The sequence below is a fragment of the Oncorhynchus mykiss genome, chromosome 8 (assembly GCF_013265735.2).
Source record: "Oncorhynchus mykiss isolate Arlee chromosome 8, USDA_OmykA_1.1, whole genome shotgun sequence".
NCBI lineage: Eukaryota > Metazoa > Chordata > Actinopteri > Salmoniformes > Salmonidae > Oncorhynchus > Oncorhynchus mykiss.
The window spans coordinates 54,550,820-54,575,332 of NC_048572.1; the positions used below are offsets into that span (position 1 = coordinate 54,550,820).

The 24,513-nt window shown below is 41.6% G+C and overlaps 2 protein-coding genes across 3 annotated transcripts in view; both read left to right on the forward strand.

The window, feature by feature from the left end:
- The window catches only part of LOC110530143 (solute carrier family 25 member 36-A), a 29,708-nt gene extending 24,394 nt beyond the window's left edge, over window positions 1–5,314 (forward strand). The window contains exon 7 of the mRNA XM_021612989.2: window positions 281–5,314. Within this exon, the coding sequence (XP_021468664.1) occupies window positions 281–474 (194 nt within the window). The 3' untranslated portion in view covers window positions 475–5,314. The remainder of the gene's footprint in view (window positions 1–280) is intronic.
- A 1,819-nt stretch (window positions 5,315–7,133) lies between these two features.
- LOC118965528 (SPRY domain-containing SOCS box protein 4-like) overlaps window positions 7,134–24,513 on the forward strand; it is a 112,163-nt gene continuing 94,783 nt past the window's right edge. For both annotated transcript variants that reach the window (XM_036985697.1, XM_036985698.1), the window contains exon 1: window positions 7,134–7,324. The gene's annotated coding sequence lies outside the window, so the exon portion shown is untranslated. The remainder of the gene's footprint in view (window positions 7,325–24,513) is intronic.

Sequence of the window (24,513 nt, forward strand, 5' to 3'; positions counted from 1 at the left end):
AAAAGACAAATTAAGACAATGTATTCTGATCATATCTTTGATTCTGTTTTATTATTTTTAAAAGTTCAAACGAATCATGGTTATTAATACATCATTTGGTTGTTGCTCCCATCTCACGGGGAGGAAAAATTATTTTCTTTTTTTCCATATTAGTATTGGTAACGTTCATCATGTTGAAGAAAATATTGTCTATCGTATCCGTCCGGAATTTCTATACTGTTGTGTCCATGTTCTAAGTTAGTCCCCTCTTCTCTACCCCCTCTTGCCTCTTCCTTTGTAGAGGTGATCCGCACCCGGCTACGAGAGGAGGGCAGCAAGTACCGCTCCTTCTTCCAGACATTGCTGACAGTACCTAAGGAGGAGGGCTACCGCGCCCTGTACCGCGGTCTCACCACCCATCTGGTCCGCCAAATCCCCAACACTGCTATAATGATGTCCACCTACGAGATGGTGGTCTACCTGCTCCAACGCTAGCCCCTCCCCTTCCGGTGTGGAGAGGAAGTAGGAAGTGACTGACTTGGTTGGGGATATCTAAGATGGAGACCAAAGGAAAACTGATACTGACCAGAACCAAGAAGAAAGAAGAAGAGCTCCCCCACTAATTCCCCACCAACAACCCCAACCCCCCTAAGCCTACCCCACAAGGGGGCGCTATGGTCTGGGATGATAGAGAAAGGATGGGGTGGGAAGAAGAGAGAGGGACGGCGAGAGACCGTTGGGTCAGTCCTTTACAGAGCCTGTCAAACAGTCTCAAAGATAGACGGAAATCATTTTGTGGCCTTAAAGAGTTTAGTCTGTCTCTCTGTAGAATGAAACTAATCTGCTTTAGCCTGTACGGAGATGACAATCTGAAAGGGGAATGCAAGAAAACAATCGGTTAAAAAAACAGGTGTCATAACAACACTATGAAAATTATAGAAAATGTTTATTGCAAAATGTTCCACCAGTAGTTCTATTTGATTAGATTAGCACTTTTCCCCTAGGATTCAGCATACAAGCCAGGGATGGGCAATTGGCGGCCCTTGGATCAACTTCCCCAAACTCAGTCGGGGTCTCAACTTACTGTTGCAAGTTAGAATAGCAGAATGCACAAGGTGCAATTTCAAAATGCATCAGCAGTTTCTCTTATGTCAGTCAATGACAGTCAATTAGCCCATCCATGTCAGCGAAAAATGTTTTTGAATAGTAAGTTAGTCGAGCGGCTGGTGGGCCCGCATTGATTTTGCTACATGCTGACCACACTGCTTGCGTTGCAAAATAAATGTACACATACATGTTATTCAATCATTGCACCCACACTGCTCGCGCGCGCCAACGAGCATCTGCGTTGCCAATCGCTAAAATAGAAGTCAGTTCTATTTGTGACGCTCAACGCGGTGCAAGTTCTGCCTCTCCCATCTCCTCATTGGTTTATAGAAGCAGATACCCACGTGCCATCTCCTTATTGGTTATACCCACGTGGGTGATTGAAAGATGAACTGAGGTCGGTCGGTCGTGGTAATACTATGAAAGTTAGATGCCAATTGCTATATAAAGTCCAAAGAAGGAAAAAGCCTGGAAAGAGGAAAGATGACTAGAAACAATTCTGTTGACCGTTTTATGTGTGGATTAATTGCGCATCAGGTAAAATAACAACTCAACATTTATATCCCAGGACAAATTAGCTAGCAACAGCAAGCTAGCTAGCTAGCTAAATTGCCATAAATGTTTAATGCTTTTTGACCTGTCCCCAAATTAATATAATTGGTTGAGTTTGTTTTGTTATTTCAACCTGCGTGTCGCGATCACATTTGGTGTAGGGGGGACAAAATCAATTGCGCACTCGCACGTCCGGTCTGGGCATGGTGCTAGTCTCTCAGTTTCACTCAGATAACATTTCTCTACACACCATGGCCAAATGTGTAGAATGACAGGAAATGGGGTGTAAAACAGCTCATTTTCCTCTCCGCCCCATGGCAAGATGATTAGAATGGCATGAGATAATTTATAAAGTTGCAAAAAAATGTACTCTAAAACTTAGTCTCTGTCAATAGGGGGGCTGCTAAAATGTTATGCTCCCACCCCCCATAAAAGTTGTCCATCCCTGATGCAAGCTAATGTTTGAAACAAGCTGTGCATGCTTTGTTTCAACAGCTTGAACCCAAGCTTGGTGTTTAAGGAATGTCAAACAAACATTGGCGAGGGAAGTTGTTTTTAAATGACAATTTTACGTTTTTACAACCATCTCTAAGTGGTACGCTATAGAAGGATCCAGACACTTGTTTTTGGCTATTTCACTTGTTTTTGAGAAACTTACCCCCGGCCAGTGTCACTTCCTCAATGTCGCTGAAAAAAAACATGAACAAATGCTCCAAAAACATCCAAATACGTATTTTTCTTTCCAAACTTTATCTGCAACGTTATATTCCACTTTGCGGCGACTCGAGCTCCTTCCCCTATCCAGCTGTTTCATTCTTTGGTAGCCTGCTGCTAGAATGGACGGATAAGTATGGCTTGAGTCACAATAAAATGGAATATAACGTTATAGATAATGTTCGGAATGACAATTTCATGTGTACAACATCTAAAGACCTGCGTCACTATACTGAGAGCATTTACATTTCTAAAATGACGTATTTGGGTGTTTATGGAGCATTTTGTTCATGTTTTTTCAGAGCCCCCGTACTGCACAATATGAATGAGGAAGTGACTCACTGGTTAGCCTAGATTTCTCAAAAACAAGTGAAATAGCACAAAAAGTGTCTATCTTTCTATAACATGCCATTGTAAAAACAAAATATATATATATAGAGAGATGGTTCTTAAAAATAAAAAAAAAGATTTAGGCACCGTTTCTTTCTCCCCCCCAGATCATTTAAGATCTCTAGCTAGCTATATGATAAGAGAATAGCAAGCAAACATTTCACGTACTGCAACGAGTTTGTCTTCAAGCATTCCCCTGAAGGCCAGAGTTACCCCTTATAGTCTGAAGCAATGCATATGGTGCACAAGACTAGGGATCGCCGCTGATCACAACACATGCCACAGACGCTTATCCAGTGTTTTGTATAATGGTATTGTTTCTCTGATACTAGTCATTGGGAGGGACATGGTTGTCTCTCGTGAGTGCACAGGATTTCTTTGATCTGGATAGGGTGCGAGTCTTTCCAACAGGTACCAACACTTAGCTGGTTAGAGGTCTGTCTACCGGTGTGACGCCGCTACTTGAAGACAATTTGTTAAATGTTGGAAGTCAGGAAGTGTCAATGTCATTCCATCATCTCTCCCAACCTTTCGTGTGAGATTTGGATGGTGACTGTGGGTCGATGTGCATTTGACTCTGTGTTTGTGTGTGTGTGTGTGAGGTGAAAGCGAACTGCCCTGATATCTACTCCAGAGGTAGTGAGTGCCCTCCACTAAAAGTTAATCATGTAGATTACTGCGGTTGGGAGCAAGGCAAAGCAGTGAGCCACACCAGCTGCTACACAGTAGCCCTTCCCTACCAGTGGCTCCCAACTGAAGTTTTATACACTTTTTTTTGTGGCCTTTTGGGTTATGTGCTTAACATTTTCTTGTGTGGACATTTTAATCTTGTATTATCAGAATAGTATTACTGTATATGCAAAAACGGTGTTTTGCTCAGCAGTTCCCATTGCAGATACTGTACAGTTCAGAGTACTTCATCTTGTGAAGGATATTCATGTGTATATAATACATATGCATATCAACTATTGTGTGTATTTTGCTTAGGTCCATGTGTTATTATACTGTAGTTTATAGTTGCAAATTATTTGTTTGATTGCATTTGTGTACAATTGTAAGATGTTTGAACCTGTTGCAACATGGTGTGTTGACATTATTTTTCTTTTTGTTCAAGTTTTATATTATACAATTTGTATTTCATTTTACATCATGCAAGCCTTGGTGCTGAAAGACAGTCTTTGATTTTATGTCAAAGTATTATTTTTCAGAATTATATATATTTTTGTGTGTGTGTAAATTCCCCTCAATCTGATTTTTACATTTGAATTTGCTCTCCAGCCATCTTCAAGCGATAGTATCCTGTATATCTAACTGTGTAGGCTCCTGCATCCTATCTGGTCTTTGTTACAAATTCTCAATCTGGTATTTAGTAGGGGAAAAAAAACAGTGATGGAGCGTAATATAAATGACTATTATATTAATGTCAATATTATGACAAGGTGATGTTTTGGCGTTCAAGTCACCCTGAACTATTTGAAACTGATTCAGGCTCTGGATTCATGACTGAAGACCATCCGACAGTGCAGAGGCTACATTGGATTATGGTGCGCATCGTTTAGATGGTTGTAAATATCCTTCTGTACATTGAAGTTTTTACCCGAGGCCTCTGCCTATGGTAGTTGTTCATTTTGTCAGGCCAATTTCAAGTATTTTTTCCTATCCACTGGCATACTGTATAGAACTGTACTGTGGAGTCCTTTTCCCACAGACTATAGCCTAGCTGTTTTTGTTACTATCATTGCCCTGACAGTCATACTGTGACTTGAATAACTAGTATACAGTACATAACTGATGTATTTTGTAGTGGAGCGTAGACTTGCATATAATGTGATCTGTTAGACTTTAGTGACTGCCCCGTGCTGCTATCTAAGAGATGGGGCTCAATGCCACTACGCTTCCACTCCACTCAAGACGGCTCTGTTGTATTGAAAACAAAACACTACACAGACCAGCAGGTCTGCAGTTTCATGACTTGTCCCCACATAGTCTTGGGTTAGTAGGTTGGCAATACCTCAACCATGCCACTAAAGACTAATCCATTTAACACTGTGGATGCCATCATGGTGGGTCCCATATGGCTTCTCTATTGGCAAAAACCGGAGTCTGCCAGGGAGTATACAGATTTTATACAGCCAAGGTACAGTTTACACAGTTTGGAAAAGTAGGCGTACATTTCTATGGTACGGTACTGGAGAACTAGTAACTCAAGAATCTACTTCTCAGCTCTCTATCAATGTTATTTCGTAGTCAATAGGGGTCCAGGTTGACATGACTACCATGCTGCCCAATTGATATCTGGGCTAGAGAAATATGCTTACTCATTCATGTCCATGTTTTTGCCTGACTCAATACTTCAAGGAGAAATGTGATTACTATATGTAAAACATTTCAGTGAACTGATTTTTTTGGAATGCTGTTTTGTTGATTGTTTTCCCTCTTAAATCAGCCAGTACCCCCCTCCTATTTGTTTGGTTTAAGCTGGTGAAATTAATGTGGCCTATTCTTTGCCATCTATGTATCATCATACCTCCTTTTTGTACAAAAGTCAATAAAAACCAGATTGCAACTCCCATTGCTTGTTTGCTTAATTTTTTCTTATGGCCTAGAAGCACAGGAAAGGAAGGTCATGTTTGTTCTGAAAAAATGGACTGGATTTTCTTGAAGGCTATAGGCCATTTTATTCTGACCCTGTTTTACACTGTTCTACTCCATTTCTCCACAAGGTGTCGGCAAAGCCAATGTGACGACTGTATACACTGTGTGTACAAAACATTAGGAAGACCTTCCTAATATTGAGTTGCGCCCCTTTTTGCCCTTAGAACAGCCTCAATTCATCATGGCATGGACTCTACAAGGCGTTGAAAGCATTCCACAGAGAGGGTGGCCCATGTTGACTTAAATGCTTCCCAAAGTTGTCAAGTTGGCTGGATGTCCTTTGGGTGGTGGACCATTTTTGATACACATGGGAAACTGAGTGTGAATAACCCAGCAGCGTTGCAGTTCTTGACACACTCAAACAGGTGCGCCTGGCACCTACTACCATACCATTTTCAAAGGCAGTTAAATATTTTGTCTTGCCCATTCACCCTCTCAATGTCACACATGCACTCCATGTCTCAAGGCTTAAGTATCCTTCTTTAACCTGTCTCCTCCCCTTTATCTACACCGATTGAAGTGGATTTAACAGGTGCAATCAATAAGGGATCATAGCATTCACCCGGTGAGGCTGTCATGGAAAGAGCAGGTGTTCCTAATGTTTTGTACACTGTAAATCCCGCTGTAAACTATGTAGGCGTCAGTGGTGCTCTCTTTAGCCATAACTCGATGCAAAGAGGATGTACTTTTCCAACCCGAGCGATGGGCCGTCAGGTCATCCACACAACCATGGAAGAGGTTCTGAAGATCAATTAATTAATCAATCATAGATCTTTGTCTCCCTACTTTTCAAAACAATATAAAGACACCGATTTCCTTTGTTTGGTCTCTGCCAGACCTCACAGGCCCACCCATGGTTGCGCCCCAGTCATGTGAAATCCATAGATTAGGGCCTAACGAATTCATTTCAACTGACTGATTTCCTTATATGAACTGTAACAGTAAAATCGTTGCATGTTGTGTTTATATATTTGTATATACGGTGTCCAGTGGAGGTCGTTGTTTGAAAGCAGCTTGGAATCGAAGAAAGCACCAGAACCACTGCGAAATCTGAATCTTGCATTATTGCAGGTTTGAAAAATCACGTGATCAAATGAAGCTTTTGACGTCATTGATTATATACTTATGATAAAGCGATGCAAGCATCCACACTGCTTCAAAGCATTCCTCGGAGCTCCGTATTACGACAAAGCAGCGAGAAGCGCCCATCTCAAATCGAATAGTAATCTACGCTCGGTCATATAAGGCAGCATATGGTGCATCGTCCAGAAACATACATCACGTTCCCATTAAATGTTTGAATTAAAATTCGTTTTCATTGGGAAGGCAGATAAAGTACTTCTGCATGAGAAAACAAAGAATCATACTCATTACTCCATGTGCTAATGTGCTAACCTCACTTTTGTTTGAACCAACTTCGCCGTGGGCTTTGAACCGACACCTTGCCCACGCCCGGTAGGCAGCCAAGGTCCAAAACTTAATGCAATCAACTTCCCCCCAATGCAAAACTTACCCGGACAAGAATAAATGAATCCCCTCATTGAATGAATATTGACATCCATTCAAATCTCATTGACTGTGGTCTTTTCTCAAACATCCCCACTCGCGTCCTCTCTCCTAGCCTCCTTCTCAAAACCCATTGGAGGAGAAGGTAAAAGGGGCGGGACCTCTGGCTTTCTCATCCAATTGGTTTTGAGAAGGAGGTGACGAGCGAGGACACGAGGAAAATAAAATTGAGATTAGGCCTGCACTCTGTGTGTTCGAGCGATTATGAAGTAACAAAGAAACGAATGCGGTGGGTTGTTACAATTTTTTCGGTAACATTTTATCAATATCAAGCGGGTTTTTTGTACGCGAAAGAACTTTGCGAGTGTCCTGTGGTGTTGACATTCTTCACAATTGTCGCTTTGAAGTTGACTTCTCGACGGTGAGTGTTGTTCCAATGTTTACGTGCCTTCAAAATGGAAAGCCCTCGTTTAGGCTACAGCAAAAAAATCTGCAAAGAATAATGTGTATATAGATTTGTTTATTTTGGTACACTCGACAACCTATGAATATGCAGGCTACTTATTTGTAGTTTAAGATATATTTAATATCAGTTTCAGAACACATTTGAAAACACCTAAGTTTCCATTAGTGTGTCTAATGGTAACCTAGGCAAACCAATGATTTAGTTGAATAATCGTTCAAGACAATAAGCTATTACTCAAAAGTTGGTTTCTTTTTTTAATTTCATAGTGATTCTGGTTCTAATCTAATTACATTGGCTGGCAAACCGGTGTTTCATAATGACGTCTTCTTCCTTGGCCGGATGTCAGTCACTTACTTTAATCCTACGTCAGGACAGTGATTATATTTGATCCACGAAGGGAAAAGCTCTTGTAACATTTGCCTATACCCGAGTATCCACCCATTTGTCCTCTTGTGTGTTTCTCTCACTGTTTTTGTGTACATACCATTTGGGCACCTCGTTTACTCGTTCACATGGTCAACTGATATATTAATCACATCTCAAAATGGTGGGACAAGGTTACTTGATTGTGTCTCTGATACACCATGTTCTGTGTCATGCAGGACATGGATTTGCATGGATTATGGTGGTTGTCTCTGTTTGCACACACCTGTACTGACAGAATCGCGAGTATACTTTTGTTTGACCTTTTTTACTCTTTGTTGAGATGAAAAGGGTGGCGTGTCACTTTACATTTTATTTAAAAAAAAAAATATTTTCCCAATAAATAAATCTAGTATTGCATTTGATCAACAGTGTCAAATGTCTTTAATTACTTTCCTCCCTCTCAACCTTCATACTAGAGTCAATCCATGTTAGGGATGGGCAGTTATATCGAATATCTGAACAGACTTTATTTGATTAGGCTACATGGGAGTTTTTATTTTAATATTTTTGCTCTGTTTAAAGTTAAATGATCTATGTGACACTTCTACATAGCCTACAAGGATATACTATTACATTCCATGTATTAAAAAAAATAAAATGGCAGTTTTATTGCAGTATTTATGTGTGCCCCATTATAAAAGATGCACAGGTAGTCTACACACTTTATATAGGTGTAGCTTGTTGTTTTTGTTAATTCAAAGTGGTAGAGTAAGTGAACTCCATTTTGCATTGATTCAAAATCTTTAATTCTGAAATTTTAAATTGGCTAAATGAGGATGAGTAGGCTACAATGATCAACCAACAGGGATGCTGTTGTTGTAGACAAGGACCTGAGAGGGCAGCAAAATAGCCTCAATTAGCCTTGCTACTGTAGTTAGCTAGCTGGAGACTAGCTAGCTAGCTTTTTTCCAACGATTTGATTCAATTAAGACCGGCACTACCAGATGGTATGATAAATAACCTATGGTAATAATTTATTATCACCGCGCGGTCATGAGCAGATGAGCTCCTGCATTTTTCAGCATGTTTTGAGAAAAAAATATTTAGTTAAACTTGGATTTTTTTGGCAGGGACACGTGCAGGATGCTACCAGCTACTACAACCTTCACTCCAATCCTACAACCTGATTTTTTTTTTTTTTTTTTTTTTTTTTTTTTTTTTTTTTTTTTTGTTGATGGAATTACCTGAAGAGCTTCATATCACCAATGATTATTATTATCAAACTATACAGCAAATGCTCTGGCAAACAAACAGAAACCTGAGAACACCATCCAACCTGGTACTGAGTGTGTGATGTCTAGTCTGAAGCTGTCTTTTATTTTCAAAAGGCAAGAAGAAAATACATTGCTATGATATATTTTACTTTAAAAGGACTGAATGCTAAGTTAAGGCTCACAGCTGCATGTGAGCTCTCACACTTTTCAACATGTTTTTTACAATAAGATAGTTTTTGATTTTTTTTTTTAGTTTACTTGATGCTACCGTCCACAGCATAACCTTCACTCCAGATCAAAACTCCAAACCTACAACCTAGGCATGAAGTGTCGGCGCCTTTGAGCCAAACACATGGCAGGAGTCTCACAGGCTACCCTTCCCAAATCCAGAGACCTTGAAGCACGCTCTTGCTTTTTTAGGGCCATCCACTGGCATTTTCTTCAAGAAATCTGCCTCCAGAAGTAAAGCTTCCTACTCCCGCTGCCTACTGCACTGCTGCTTGGATTCCACCTGGCGATCTGTTCACCATCTGCCCTGGCTTGTCTCCCCTGTCTGGTACAGGTACCCCCACCACACTCCCCCCTCCCTACCAAGCTTTCGCTTGCCTTCAGCACACAGGCACTGTTGGGACGAGTGACTCTGAACTTACAATGGCTAGCCCCAAGTCGCAATTTTTTTTTTCTTGTACACTTTGCTATTTGCCTCATGGCTCGTGCTTGCTTTGGTGACTGAACCTTCTTGTTTGCCCTACCGTGGGACAGACTGTTTGTTCCCACACTTGGGACTCTGACTATTGGCTACATACTTTTAGCCCCCCATCCTGTTCTAACCACTCGCTGGCTTTGTATTCCTGTTACCTGATGAAATTGCTGTACAATATGATCCTGTTGCCATCAAATGCACATTAAAATGTCATAAATCAACACTGCAGTGCTCTCCTGTCCTCTGCCGTGCCTTGATTGTATTACTGTTGATGATGTACACCCTGGCCCATCTACTGTTGCTAGCCCCAATTGACTTGTGCTCTGTCTGTTTCACTTTTTTTCTGCTCTTGTAAAAGCCTGGATTTTCTGCACGTTAACACTGAACTTTTGACCTAAAATTGATCAATTGAAAGTGTGGGTTCCCAGCTCCAATGTTGGTCAGTACGGAGATGTGGTTAAGAGTATTTTGAATACTGATGTTAACCTTTCTGTCTTGCCGAAAAAGGTTATAACCAGATCTTCCAAAGGTGGGGGAGTGGCTATCTTTACCAAGAATTACCTTCAGTGCTCGGTTGTCACCACCAAGTCTGTCCCCAAACAATTTGATTCACTGGTTTTAAGCATTAAACTTTCAAATGGCTCTACATTGACTGTTGCGGGGTGTTATCGTCCTCCATCAGCACTGGCCTGTACCCTACCTGCCCTAAGCTCTCTCCTGGTCCCTTACACTAAGTCTGAATTTTTCCTGCTAGGTGACCTAAACTGGGACATGCTTAAACCACCTGACCAAGTCCTAAAGCAATGGGACTCCCTAAATCTTTCTCATTATTACCAATCCCGCAAGATGTGACTCCAAACACCTAGAAAAGGCTACTCTTCTTGACGTTATCCTCACAAATAATCCCGATGGGTACCAGTCTTTCTGTAATACCCTTAGTGATCACTGTTTTACAGGCTGTATTCGTAATGGCTGCTCAGTGAAATGTCCTGATTTGTCAAAGACGCTTGCTAAAAACCTTTAATAAGCAAGCCTTCCTTCATGACCTGGCCTCTGTAAATTGGTATAGAATCTGCTTGTTCCCCTCTGTTGAGGATGCTTGAACCTTCTTTTTTTAATCTCTTCAATGATATTAACACACCCCCATAAAGAGAATTAAAAACCGGTTCAGCCCCTGGTTTGACTGATCTTGCAGAGTTACTTCACCTCAAGAATTGCATTTGGCAAAAGGCCCGGCACACGTATACTCAGGCCTACTGGCTCTAGTTCAGGCAAATGAGAAATAAGTGCACTTCAGGCTATCCGGGAGGCCAAAGTTGGTTACTTTAAGGAGCAGTGCTCGCTCTGTGGGTCTAACCCCAAGAAGTTCTGGAAAACGGTTAAAGACCTGGAGAATAAACCGTCCTCACAGCTGCCCGTGTCCCTTAATGTTGACGCTGTGGTTGTTACTGACAAGAAGCACATGGCTGAGTTCTTCAATCACCACTTCATTAAGTCAGGATTCCTATTTGACTCAGCCATGACTCCCTGCCCGTCCAACATTTCCTCATCTCCCACCCCTTCCAATGCGACTATCCCCGATGCTTCTCCCCCCCCCCCCTCCTGCCGCGTTACAAAGTTTCTCCATGCAGGCGGTCACTGACACGAGGTTCTAAAGGAGCTTCTTAAACTTAACCCCCCCCCCCCCCAAAAAAAACCCCAACATCTGATTTAGATGGTGTAGACCCTTTCTTCTTTAAGGTTGCTGCCCTTATCATTGCCAAGCCTATCTCTGACCCTTTTTAACCCTTCTCTCCTCAGGGGGGGTTCCCATTGCTTGGATGGCAGCCACGGTTAGTCCTTTAAATAAAGGGGGAGATCAAGCTGATCCAGCTGCTATAGGCCTATTTCTATTAACTTCTTGGTGCAGCCATCCCGTTTAGCGAGATCATTTTTGCCAACATCCGCTGAATTTGAAGAGTGCCAAATTCAAATTAAATTCCTAAATATATTTAATTTTAATGAAATCACAAGTGCATTATAGCAAAACACATCTTAGCTTGTTGTTAATCCACCTGGTGTGTCCAATTTCAAAAAAGCTTTACAGCAAAAGCTATCACAGTTTTCAAGTTAGGAAATCTCTCTCAGCAGACAACATTACAAACAGCAAAGTAGATTGGTCAGAAAAGCAATAAAATGAATCGCTTACCTTTGATCTTTGCATGTTTGCACTCATGAGACTCCCAGTTACACAATAAATGTTCCTTTTTGTTTGATAAAAATTATTTTGTTGCCGTGTTTTGTTCAGAAATCCACAGGCTCGTGCATGTCATGATGGGCAGACAAATTCCAAATAGTATCCGTGAAGTTCGTAGGAACATGTCAAATGTTTTTTATAATCAATCCTCAGGTTGTTTTTACAATAAAAAATATTTAAACCGGACCATAGCTTTTTCAATAGGAGAGAGAAAATATCTGCTCCAAGCTGTTGCGCATGCAAAACTCTGCTGGCACCCAGCCATCCACTGATGCGATGTGATCGTTCTCGCTCATTTTTCAGAATAAAAGGCTGAAACTGTCTAAAGACTGTTCACACCATGTGGAAGTCATATGGAAAGGACTCTGGTTGATATCCCCTTAAATGGAGGGAAGGCATGCAATGGAACAGAGAGCTTTCAAAATAAGAGGCACTTCCTAGTTGGAGTTTCCTTAGGTTTTCGCCTGCAATATCAGTTCTGTTATACTCACGGACAATATTTTGACAGTTTTGGAAACTTTAGTGTTTAGTGATTACTACTTCCTGGGGGTTTAGAGCTTGAGCTAGTCACCTCATACAAGTACTTGGGAGTGGCTAGATAGTGCACTGTCCTTCTCTCAGCACATATCAAAGCTTGAGGCTAAAGTTAAATTTCGACTTGGTTTCCTCTATTGTAGTCGCTCCTCTTTCACCCCAGCTGCCAAACTATCCCTGATTCATATGACCATCCTACCCATGCTAGATTACGGAGACGTTAGGTAAGGGTGCTCTCGAGCGGCTAGATGTTCTTTACCATTTGGCCATCAGAATTGCCACCAATGCTCCTTATAGGACACATCACTGCACTCTATACTCCTCTGTAAACTGGTGATCTCTGTATACCCGTCGCAAGACCCACTGGTTGATGCTTATTCATAAAACCCTCTTAGGCCTCACTTCCCCCTGAGATATCTACTGCAGCTCTCATCCTTCACATACAACACCCGTTCTGCCAGTCACATTCTGTTAAAGGTCCCCAAAGCATACACATCACTTGGTCTCTCGTCTTTTCAGTTCACTGCAGCTAGCGACTGGAACGAGCTGCAACAAACACTCAAACTGGACAGTTTTATCTCAATCTCTTCATTCAAAGACTCAATCATGGACACTCTTACTGACAGTTGTGGCTGCTTTGTGTGATGTATTGTTGTCTCTACCTTCTTGCCCTTTGTGCTGTTGTCTATGCCCAACAATGTTTGTACCCTGTTTTGTGCTGCTACCATGTGCTGTTGCTGCCATGCTATGTTGTCGTCTTAGATCTCTCTTTTATGTTGTGTTGTCTCGTCGTGATGTGTGTTTTGTCCTAATATTTTTAGCAAGCCCCCAACCCTGCAGGAGGCCTTTTGGTTGGCCGTCATTGTAAATCCGAATTTGTTCACAACTGACTTGCCTAGTTAAATAAAATCAAAAAACGTGTTCGTCTAATTAGCATGAGTCTTTTTCCCTCTGTGCCACACACACTGGCCTCTGCTCCTCTCTCGCCCCTCCACCACCCTTCTGCTGAAACGAGCAGCACCAGCACTCGTGCAAGCAAGTTTTCATTGAAGACATGTCATTTATTTTCATCATGAGCAAAAACCATAGGGTTTTCTACCCAAAGTTGCAAAGAACATGGTGTGATCCCTTTTTAATAAACATGAGCAAAATGGATAAAAGGGTGTAGCAGGAACAGTGGCATCTAGTGGGAAAAACCTGGTACTTTCACACTAATCTATAGTACCTAATGCAAGCAACTTCAATGGCTAATTCCTCTGAACAGGGTGGGAAACATCACCAGATTAACAGGGATTACGCTACATAGGATGTAGAAGCAATACTCCAAGATGCCCCTCCATACTACATGTCAAGCATAGAGATCTGGGATTGGTGTGGGTGTCTTTGGTGATGTTATTTGTATATATTTTTTTCCCATGTCTTATTCATTCTAAATAATTATGGTTCAAATCACATGTTGTGTACTATATTGTTTATTGAAGATTATATGAATCCTATGCATTTAAAAGGGTTAATTTGGGTGCAATCAATTAGGGTCCTATTTCACTTATAATTCACTATCACAATTCCAGTGGGTCAGAAGTTTATATACAGTAAGTTGACTGTGCCTTCTAAACAGCTTGGAAAATTCCAGAACATGATGTCATGGCTTTAGAGCCAAGCTTCTGATAGGCTAATTGACATAATTTGAGTCACTTGGAGGTGTACCTGTGGCTGTATTTCAAGACCTACCTTTAATCTCGGTGCCTCTTTGCTTGACACCATGTAAAATCAAAAGAAATCAGCCAAGACCTCAGAAAAATTTGTCTGGTTCAGCCTTGGGAGCAATTTCCAAACGTCTGAAGTTGATTTTTCAACGCCGATACCGATTTTATTGGAGGACAAAAAATCCGATATCGATTTAGTGTGTGTATATGTATGACAATTGCAACAATACTGAATGAACACTTATTTAAACTTAATATAATACATACTATGGGTGTTCTTAAGGTGATTCCACAGGTTGGTGGTATTTTTTTATTTAGCCGTTGCTGACCCCATGCTTACATCTTTATCACAAATAAGACACCTTGCTTTCTCTGGTGCCAATTCCATGGAAGTCCCACACTGGTGTTCTGCTTTTCTCTGCCATCTGTAAAACACACACACAGCTCTGAAGTGACAATGATACTGAGGAGTCTGCTTAGGAGACAAATACTCTCAACTGTTTGAATAAAAATAGAGTATGTTACCTGTGATGAATGTTGAAAACAAAAACTGTCATTTCTATATGCAGGAAATCCTATTTTTAATAATGGACATGATACGAATTGACTACCAAAGTGCGAGTCATAATTCCCATGACACCTTCTAGCAAAATCTGAAAAGCGGTTCATTCTTTTATTCCATAGGATATTTTTAGATTCACTTAAAATAAGGTCTGTTTCGTGTAGGCCTACACCACCTAGCCAATTTTATAACTGTATATATCCATAGGACAAGGTAACTCTGATCAATATTGGCTAAATATAAGTGAAGATCTTTTTTTTTTTTTGTAGAGTGGATTTATGAAAATATTTTGACAAACGTTACCTTATCCTAGTGAGATTTACACGGGTATCAAAACGCCGAGGTGGTTTAAGCCTGCACGAAACACAGACCTTATTTGAAGTAGATCAAGACATTCTCTATGGAAGACATTAATGGTAAAATAACGAAGGAACCCCTTTCAAGTTCAGCCGCAAGTTATTACAGGAATTATAACGCGTCAACTATTTCTCTCTAAACCATACAGTGCCTTGCGAAAGTATTCGGCCCCCTTGAACTTTGCGACCTTTTGCTACATTTCAGGCTTCAAACATAAAGATATAAAACTGTATTTTTTTGTGAAGAATCAACAAGTGGGACACAATCATGAAGTGGAACGACATTTATTGGATATTTCAAACTTTTTTAACATATCAAAAACTGAAAAATTGGGCGTGCAAAATTATTCAGCCCCTTTACTTTCAGTGCAGCAAACTCTCTCCAGAAGTTCAGTGAGGATCTCTGAATGATCCAATGTTGACCTAAATGACTAATGATGATAAATACAATCCACCTGTGTGTAATCAAGTCTCCGTATAAATGCACCTGCACTGTGATAGTCTCAGAGGTCCGTTAAAAGCGCAGAGAGCATCATGAAGAACAAGGAACACACCAGGCAGGTCCGAGATACTGTTGTGAAGAAGTTTAAAGCCGGATTTGGATACAAAAAGATTTCCCAAGCTTTAAACATCCCAAGGAGCACTGTGCAAGCGATAATATTGAAATGGAAGGAGTATCAGACCACTGCAAATCTACCAAGACCTGGCCGTCCCTCAACTTTCAGCTCATACAAGGAGAAGACTGATCAGAGATGCAGCCAAGAGGCCCATGATCACTCTGGATGAACTGCAGAGATCTACAGCTGAGGTGGGAGACTCTGTCCATAGGACAACAATCAGTCGTATATTGCACAAATCTGGCCTTTATGGAAGAGTGGCAAGAAAGCCATTTCTTAAAGATATCCATAAAAAGTGTCGTTTAAAGTTTGCCACAAGCCACCTGGGAGACACACCAAACATGTGGAAGAAGGTGCTCTGGTCAGATGAAACCAAAATTGGACTTTTTGGCAACAATGCAAAATGTTATGTTTGGTGTAAAAGCAACACAGCTGAACAGACCATCCCCACTGTCAAACATGGTCTCTCGATGTGCAAAACTGATAGAGACATACCCCAAGCGACTTACAGCTGTAATCACAGCAAAAGGTGGCGCTACAAAGTATTAACTTAAGGGGGCTGAATAATTTTGCACGCCCAGTTTTTGATTTGTTAAAGTTTTAAATATCCAATAAATGTCGTTCCACTTCATGATTGTGTCCCACTTGTTGATATACAGTTTTATATCTTTATGTTTGCAGTCTGAAATGTGGCAAAAGGTCGCAAAGTTCTAGGGGGCCGAATGCTTTCGCAAGGCACTGTATCTAACGGGTGGCATCCACGAGTCTAAATATTGCTGTTACATTGCACAACCTTCAATGTCAGGTCATAATTACGTAAAATTCTGGCAAATTAGTTCGCAAAGAGCCAGGCGGCCCAAACTGTTGCATATACCCTGACTCTGCGTGCAATGAACGCAAGAGAAGTGACACAATTTCACCTGGTTAATATTGCCTGCTAACCTGGATTTCTTTTAGCTAAATATGCAGGTTTAAAAATCTATACTTGTGTATTGATTTTAAGAAGGGCATTGATGTTTATGGTTAAGTACACATTGGAGCAATGACAGTCGTTGATTTTTTTTATTTTTTTATTTTTGTAAGATACGTTGCTAGCTAGCATTAAACTTACCTTGGCTTACTGCATTCGCGTAACAGGCAGGCTCCTCGTGAGGCAGGTGGTTAGAGCGTTGGACTAGTTAACTGTAAGGTTGCAAGATTGGTTCCCCCGAGCTGACAAGGTAAAAATCTGTCGTTCTGCCTCGTTCCTAGGCCGTCATTGAAAATAAGAATGTGTTCTTAACTGACTTGCCTAGTTAAATAAAGATTACATTAATCGGCCATTCCGATTAATCGGTCGACCTCTAGTCTGAAGCTACCACGTTCATCTGTACAAACAATAGTACGCGAGTAAACACCATGGGGCCACGCAGCCGTCATACCGCTCAGGAAGGAGACGCGTTCATCTCTAGGAAAAGTGCAAATCAATCCCAGAAGAACAGCAAAGGACCTTGTGAAGATGCTGGAGGAAACCGGTACAAAAGTATCTATATCCACAGTAAAACGAGTCCTATATCAAATTTTCAATCAAATTTATTTTATATAGCCCTTCGTACATCAGCTGATATCTCAAAGTGCTGTACAGAAACCCAGCCTAAAACCCCAAACAGCAAGCAATGCAGGTGAAGAAGCACGGTGGCTAGGAAAAACTCCCTAGAAAGGCCAAAACCTAGGAAGAAACCTAGAGAGGAACCAGGCTATGTGGGGTGGCCAGTCCTCTTCTGGCTGTGCCGGGTGGAGATTATAACAAAACATGGTCAAGATGTTAAAATGTTCATAAATGACCAGCATGGTCGAATAATAATAAGGCAGAATAGTTGAAACTGGAGCAGCAGCACAGTCAGGTGGACTGGGGACAGCAAGGAGTCATCATGTCAGGTATTCCTGGGGCATGGTCTTAGGGCTCAGGTCCTCCGAGAGAGAGAAAGAAAGAGAGAATTAGAGAGAGCATATGTGGGATGGCCAGTCCTCTTCTGGCTGTGCCGGGTGGAGATTATAACAGAACATGGCCAAGATGTTCAAATGTTCATAAATGATCAGCATGGTCAAATAATAATAAGGCAGAACAGTTGAAACTGAAGCAGCAGCACAGCCAGGTGGACTGGGGACAGCAAGGAGTCATCATGTCAGGTAGTCCTGGGGCATGGTCCTAGGGCTCAGGTCCTCCGAGAGAGAGAAAGAGAGAAGGAGAGAATTAGAGAACGCACACTTAGATTCACACAGGACACCGAATAGGACAGGAGAAGTACTCCAGATATAACAAACTGACCCTAGCCCCCCGACACATAAACTACTGCAGCATAAATACTGGAGGCTGAGACAGGAGGGGTCAGGAGACACTGTGGCCCACTCCGAGGACACCCCCGGACAGGGCCAAACAGGAAGGATATAACCCCACCCACTTTGCCAAAGCACAGCCCCCACACCACTAGAGGGATATCTTCAACCACCAACTTACCATCCTGAGACAAGGCTGAGTATAGCCCACAAAGACCTCCGCCACGGCACAACTTAAGGGGGGGGGGGGGGGGGGGGCGCCAACCCAGACAGGATGACCACATCAGTGACTCAACCCACTCAGGTGACGCACCTCCTCCAGGGACGGCATGAGAGAGCCCCAGTAAAGCCAGTGACTCAGCCCCTGTAATAGGGTTAGAGGCAGAGAATCCCAGTGGAAAGAGGGGAACCGGCCAGGCAGAGACAGCAAGGGTGGTTCGTTGCTCCAGAGCCTTTCCGTTCACCCTCCCACTCCTGGGCCAGACTACACTCAATCATATGACCCACTGAAGAGATGAGTCTTCAGTAGAGACTTAAAGGTTGAGACCGAGTTTGCGTCTCTGACATGGGTAGGCAGACCGTTCCATAAAAATGGAGCTCTATAGGAGAAAGCCCTGCCTCCAGCTGTTTGCTTAAAAATTCTAGGGACAATTAGGAGGCCTGCGTCTTGTGACCGTAGCGTACGTGTAGGTATGTACGGCAGGACCAAATCAGAGAGATAGATAGGAGCAAGCCCATGTAATGCTTTGTAGGTTAGCAGTAAAACCTTGAAATCAGCCCTTGCTTTGACAGGAAGCCAGTGTAGAGAGGCTAGCACTGGAGTAATATGATCAAATTTTTTGGTTCTAGTCAGGATTCTAGCAGCCGTATTTAGCACTAACTGAAGTTTATTTAGTGCTTTATCCGGGTAGCCGGAAAGTAGAGCATTGCAGTAGTCTAACCTGGAAGTGACAAAAGCATGGATTAATTTTTCTGCATCATTTTTGGACAGAAAGTTCCTGATTTTTGCAATGTTACGTAGATGGAAAAAAGCTGTCCTTGAAATGGTCTTGATATGTTCTTCAAAAGAGAGATCAGGGTCCAGAGTAACGCCGAGGTCCTTCACAGTTTTATTTGAGACGACTGTACAACCATTAAGATTAATTGTCAGATTCAACAGAAGATCTCTTTGTTTCTTGGGACCTAGAACAAGCATCTCTGTTTTGTCCGAGTTTAAAAGTAGAAAGTTTGCAGCCATCCACTTCCTTATGTCTGAAACACATTCTTCTAGCAAGGGCAATTTTGGGGCTTCACCATGTTTAATTGAAATGTACAGCTGTGTGTCATCTGCATAGCAGTGAAAGTTAACATTATGTTTTCGAATAACATCCCCAAGAGGTAAAATATATAGTGAAAACAATAGTGGTCCTAAAACGGAACCTTGAGGAACACCGAAATGTACAGTTGATTTGTCAGAGGACAGACCATTCACAGAGACAAACTGATATCTTTCCGACAGATAAGATCTAAACCAGGCCAGAACTTGTCCGTGTAGACCAATTTGGGTTTCCAATCTCTCCAAAAGAATGTGGTGATCGATGGTATCAAAAGCAGCACTAAGGTCTAGGAGCACGAGGACAGATGCAGAGCCTCGGTCCGATGCCATTAAAATATATATCGTCACAACCTGGAAGGACGCTCAGCAACGAAGAAGCCACTGCTCCAAAACTGCAATAAACAAGCCAGACTATGGTTTGCAACTGCACATGGGGACAAAGACTGTACTTTTTTAGAGAAATGTCCTCTGGTCTGATGAAACAGAAATAGAACTGTTTGGTGAAAAGGGGGAGGTGTGCAAGCTGAAGAACACCATCCCAACCATGAAGCACCGGGGTGGCAGCATGTTGTGGGGGGGCTTTGCTGCAGGAGGGACTGGTTCACTTCACAAAATAGATGTCACTATGAGGAAGGAAAATTGTGGATATGTTGAAGCAACATTTAAGACATCAGTCAGGAAGTTAACTTTTTTGGGACAAGGGGCAGCATTTTCACTTTTGGATGAATAGCGTGTCCAGTGTGAACTACCTCCTACTCTGTCCCAGATGCTAATATATGCATATTATTAGAAATAAACTTCAGTGTCTTTTAAAACTGTTTCAATGATGTCTGTGAGTATAACAGAACTCATATGGCAGGTGAAAAGCTGAGAAAAATCCAACCAGGAAGTGGGGAATCTGAGGTTTGTGGTTTTTCAAAGCTCGGCATACCAAATACAGTGTCTATGGAGTCAAGTTGCACTTCCTACTGCTTCCACTAGATGTCAACCGTCTTTAGAAACTTGTTTGAGGATTCTACTATAAAGGAGGGGCTCATGAAACCTGTTTTGAGTCAGTGGTCTGGCAGAGTGTCTCGGGCTAGTGACGTGCGGTCCCGGCAGAGTTTGCTCTCGTTCCAGTGCTTTTCTTCAGACATATGAATTATCTGGTTGGAAGCTTATTGATGATTTATGTTAAAAACATCCTAAAGATTGATTCCATACATCGTTTGACATGTTTCAAAAGGACTGTAACGGAACCTTTCGAGTTTTTGTCTGGGCGAAGTGCTCGCGCCTCATGGAGATGGATTACTGGGCTGAACACGCTAACAACAATTAACTTTTTGGACATAAATTATGGACTTTATGGAACAAATCAGTCATTTGTTGTCGAACTGGGATTCCTGGGAGTGCCTTCTGATGAACATCATCAAAGGTAAGTGAATATTTATAGTGTTATTTCGAACTTCTGTTGACTCCAACATGGTGGATATTTCTCTAGCTGGTTTGGGCTCTGAGGGCCGTTCTCAGAATGCTTTTTCCGTAAAGTAAAAAAAATAATCTGACACAGCGGTTGCATTAACACTTGGTTACAAATGGATCTTCCAAATGGACAATGGTACAACATTGGAAGTATGCTTATGGTCAAAATGGCTTAAGCACAGCAAAGTCCAGGTATTGGAGTGGCCATCACAAAGCCCTGACCTCAATCTTATAGAAAATGTATGGGCATAACTGAAAAAGTGTGTGTGTGCGAGCAAGGAGGCCTACAAACCTGACTCGCTTACACCAGCTCTGTCAGGAGGAATGGCCCAAAATTCACTCAACTTATTTTGGGAAAATTGTGGAAGACTACCCAAAACGTTTGACCCAAGTTAAACAATTTAAAGGCAATGATACCAAATACTAATTGTGTATGTGAACTTCTGACCCACTGGGAATGTGATGAAAGGAATAAAAGCTGAAATAAATAATTCTCTATTCTGACATTTCACATTCTTAAAATAGTGGTGATCCTAACTGACCTAGGACAGGGAATTTTTACTAGGATTAAATGTTAGGAATTGTGAAACTGAGTTTAAATGTATTTGGTTAAGGTGTATGTAAACTTCAACTGTACATGTAAAATACCCATCAACACCAACGTGTGAAGTTCATAGGAACATGTCAACTTTGTGTGTGTGTGTGTGTGTGTGTGTAATAAATATATATGTATGTGTCTTGAAGGAAGGCTATCACTTGTTTAGAAGACAGGAGAATGTCTTCTAAACAAAATAAGTGTTGCTATTACTTGGCAGGGGGAGATACTTCTGATACCTTAAAGACTTTTTTTTCCTGGTAGATGTTATCCAAGACGCCTTTTCCATCTGTTCGACCAGAAATCAAAGCCTTTGCTTATCCCTAATGTTTTGGACGGAAAATGTAAATGCCATAACTTCAACACCATTTTTTTTCCCATATTGTGTGTGTGCGCGCGCACACACACACACACACACACACACACACACACACAGTATATATTCCAGTATACAGTATATATTCCTCTTGCTCCGTTGTGTACCGGGGCCTCCCATTCTTTCTATTCTGGTTAGCCAGTTTGCGCTGTTCTGTGAAGGCTATTCCATGCATTTCTGGAATAGCCTTTATTTCTTAGAACAAGAATAGACTGACAAGTTTCAGAAGAAAGCTCTTTGTTTCTGGCCATTTTGAGCCTGAATATTGAACCCACAAATGCTGATGCTCCAGATACTCAACTAGTCTAAAGAAGGCCCGTTTTATTGCTACTTTAATCAGAACAACCGTTTTCAGCTGTGCTAACATAACTGCAAAAGGGTTGTCTAATGATCAATTAGCCTTTTTAAAATGATAAACTTGGATTAGCTGACACAACGTGACTTTGGAGCACAGGCGTGATGGTTGCTGATAATGGCCTCTGTACGCCTATGTAGATTCCATAAAAAAATCAGCTGTTTCCAGCTACAATAGTAATTTACAACATTAACAATGTCTACACTGTATTTCTGATCAATTTGTAATTTTAATGGTTTTGTGCTTTTCTTTCAAAAAACAAGGACATTTCTAAGTGCCCCCAAACCTTTGAACGGGAGTGTATATATCCTTACAAATGAGGGCTAGGTTTTGTTTAAAAAAATAAAAAGTGTATTGGAAAGTTCTTGCTAGCTTACTTTTTAGTTTGGATCCCGCGATGCTGTTCGCATCAGTTGCTGGGACTGCTAGTCTCGGTCTAGTGATCCTTCCAAACAGTGATCCTTCCAACCCAACACCTATTTAGTGTTGCTAGCTAGCTGCATATCAAGCTAGTGTTTTTTTTTTTTTGGGGGGGGGGGGGGGGGGGGCTTGAATGCAGCCTGCGATGAGGTTAGTCATTGTGGATTGTCCCAGGTTTATGGCTGTTTTTCAATTTCCCCTGTGACCTGTCTGGAACTGGGAAGAGTAACAGCGTAACCTGCGTTGCTACCTACCAAGACCAAAGCCGGCGGGAGTACCATTGAGGACAGTGGTGTCTATCACACGTGAATTTTTTTTTTTAATTAACAAAGAGTTCTTCAAGCAGTTGATACTTCAAGAAAATAGCTTTAAGTGTTTTGACCAAATACTGGTGGATTCAACTAATAAGAATGGATGACCTGACCACAGAGGTCCAAGACCTGAAGAACAGTTTGCAGTTCTCCCAGGGTCAGCTCGATGAGTTGAAACAGGAGAACGGCAAGGTTGCAGCAATCTGTAAGTCATTGAGCGAGGACATCAGTTCTGTGTATGTGAATCCATGATAACAATGATTGATAAATCAGACTTGAGAGACAATCAAGTCGGAACATGGTTTTGGACGGAATTGCAGAGGGGAAATTGGGAGGGGAAATTGGGAAATTGAAGATTGAGGTGGAGCGCACCCACAGGACTGGAAAACCCACCACCGGCCCAGGTGATAGGCCCAGGCCGATAATGGTCAAGTTCGAGGTTCAAGGACAAGGTAGCGGTTCTGGAAAGAGCCAATAACTTGAGGAAAGAACAGTTGAAGTCAGAAATGTACGTACACCTTAGCCAAATACATTTAAACTCAGTTTTTCACAATTCCTGACATTTTAATCCTAGTAAAACATTTCTGTTTTAGGTCAGTTAGGATCAACACTTTTATTTTAATGTGAAATGTTTGAATAATAGTTATTTGATTTATTTCAGCTTTAATTTCTTTCATCACATTCCCAGTGGGTCAGAAGTTTACGTACACTCAATTAGTATTTGGTAGCTTTGCCTTTAAATTGTGTAACTTGGGTCAAACATTTTGTTTAGTCTTCCACAAGCTTCCCACAATAAGTTGGGTGAATTTTGGCCCATTCCTTCTGACGGAACTGGTATAACTGAGTAAGGTTTGTAGGCCTCCTTGCTCGCACACGCTTTTTCAGTTCTGCCCACTAATTATCCATAGGATTGAGGTCAGGGCTTTGTGATGGCCACTCCAATACCTGGACTTTGTTGTCCTTAAGCCATTTTGCAACAACTTTGGATGTATTATTGGGGTCATTGTCCATTTGGAAGACCCATTTGTGACCAAGCTTTAACTTCCTGACTGATGCCATGCTTTTGCTTCAATATATCCACATAAGTTTCCTTCCTCTTGATTCCATCTATTTTGTGAAGTGCACTCGTCCCTCCTGCAGCAAAGCACACCCACAACATGACACTGCCACCCCCGTGCTTCATGGTTGGGATGGTGTTCTTCGGCTTGCAAGCTTCCCCTTTTTCCTCCACACATAAGTGGTCATTATGGCCAAACAGTTTTATTTTTGTTTCATCAGACCAGAGGACTTTTCTCTAAAAAGTACGATCTTTGTCCCCATGTGCAGTTGCAAACCATAGTCTGGCTTTTTTATGGCGGTTTTGGAGCAGTGGCTTCTTCTTTGCTGAGCTGCCTTTCAGGTTATGTCAATATAGGACTTGTTTTACTGTGGCTATAGATACTTTTGTACCCGTTTTCCTCCAGCATCTTCACAAGGTCATCTGTAGGAGACAGAACGCGTCTCCTTCCTGAGCGGTATGACAGCTGCATGGTCCCATGATGTTCATACTTGCATACTATTGTTTGTACAGATGAATGTGGTACCTTCAGGAGCAATTTCAAATGCCTAAGGATGAACCAGACTTGTGGAGGTCTACAGTTA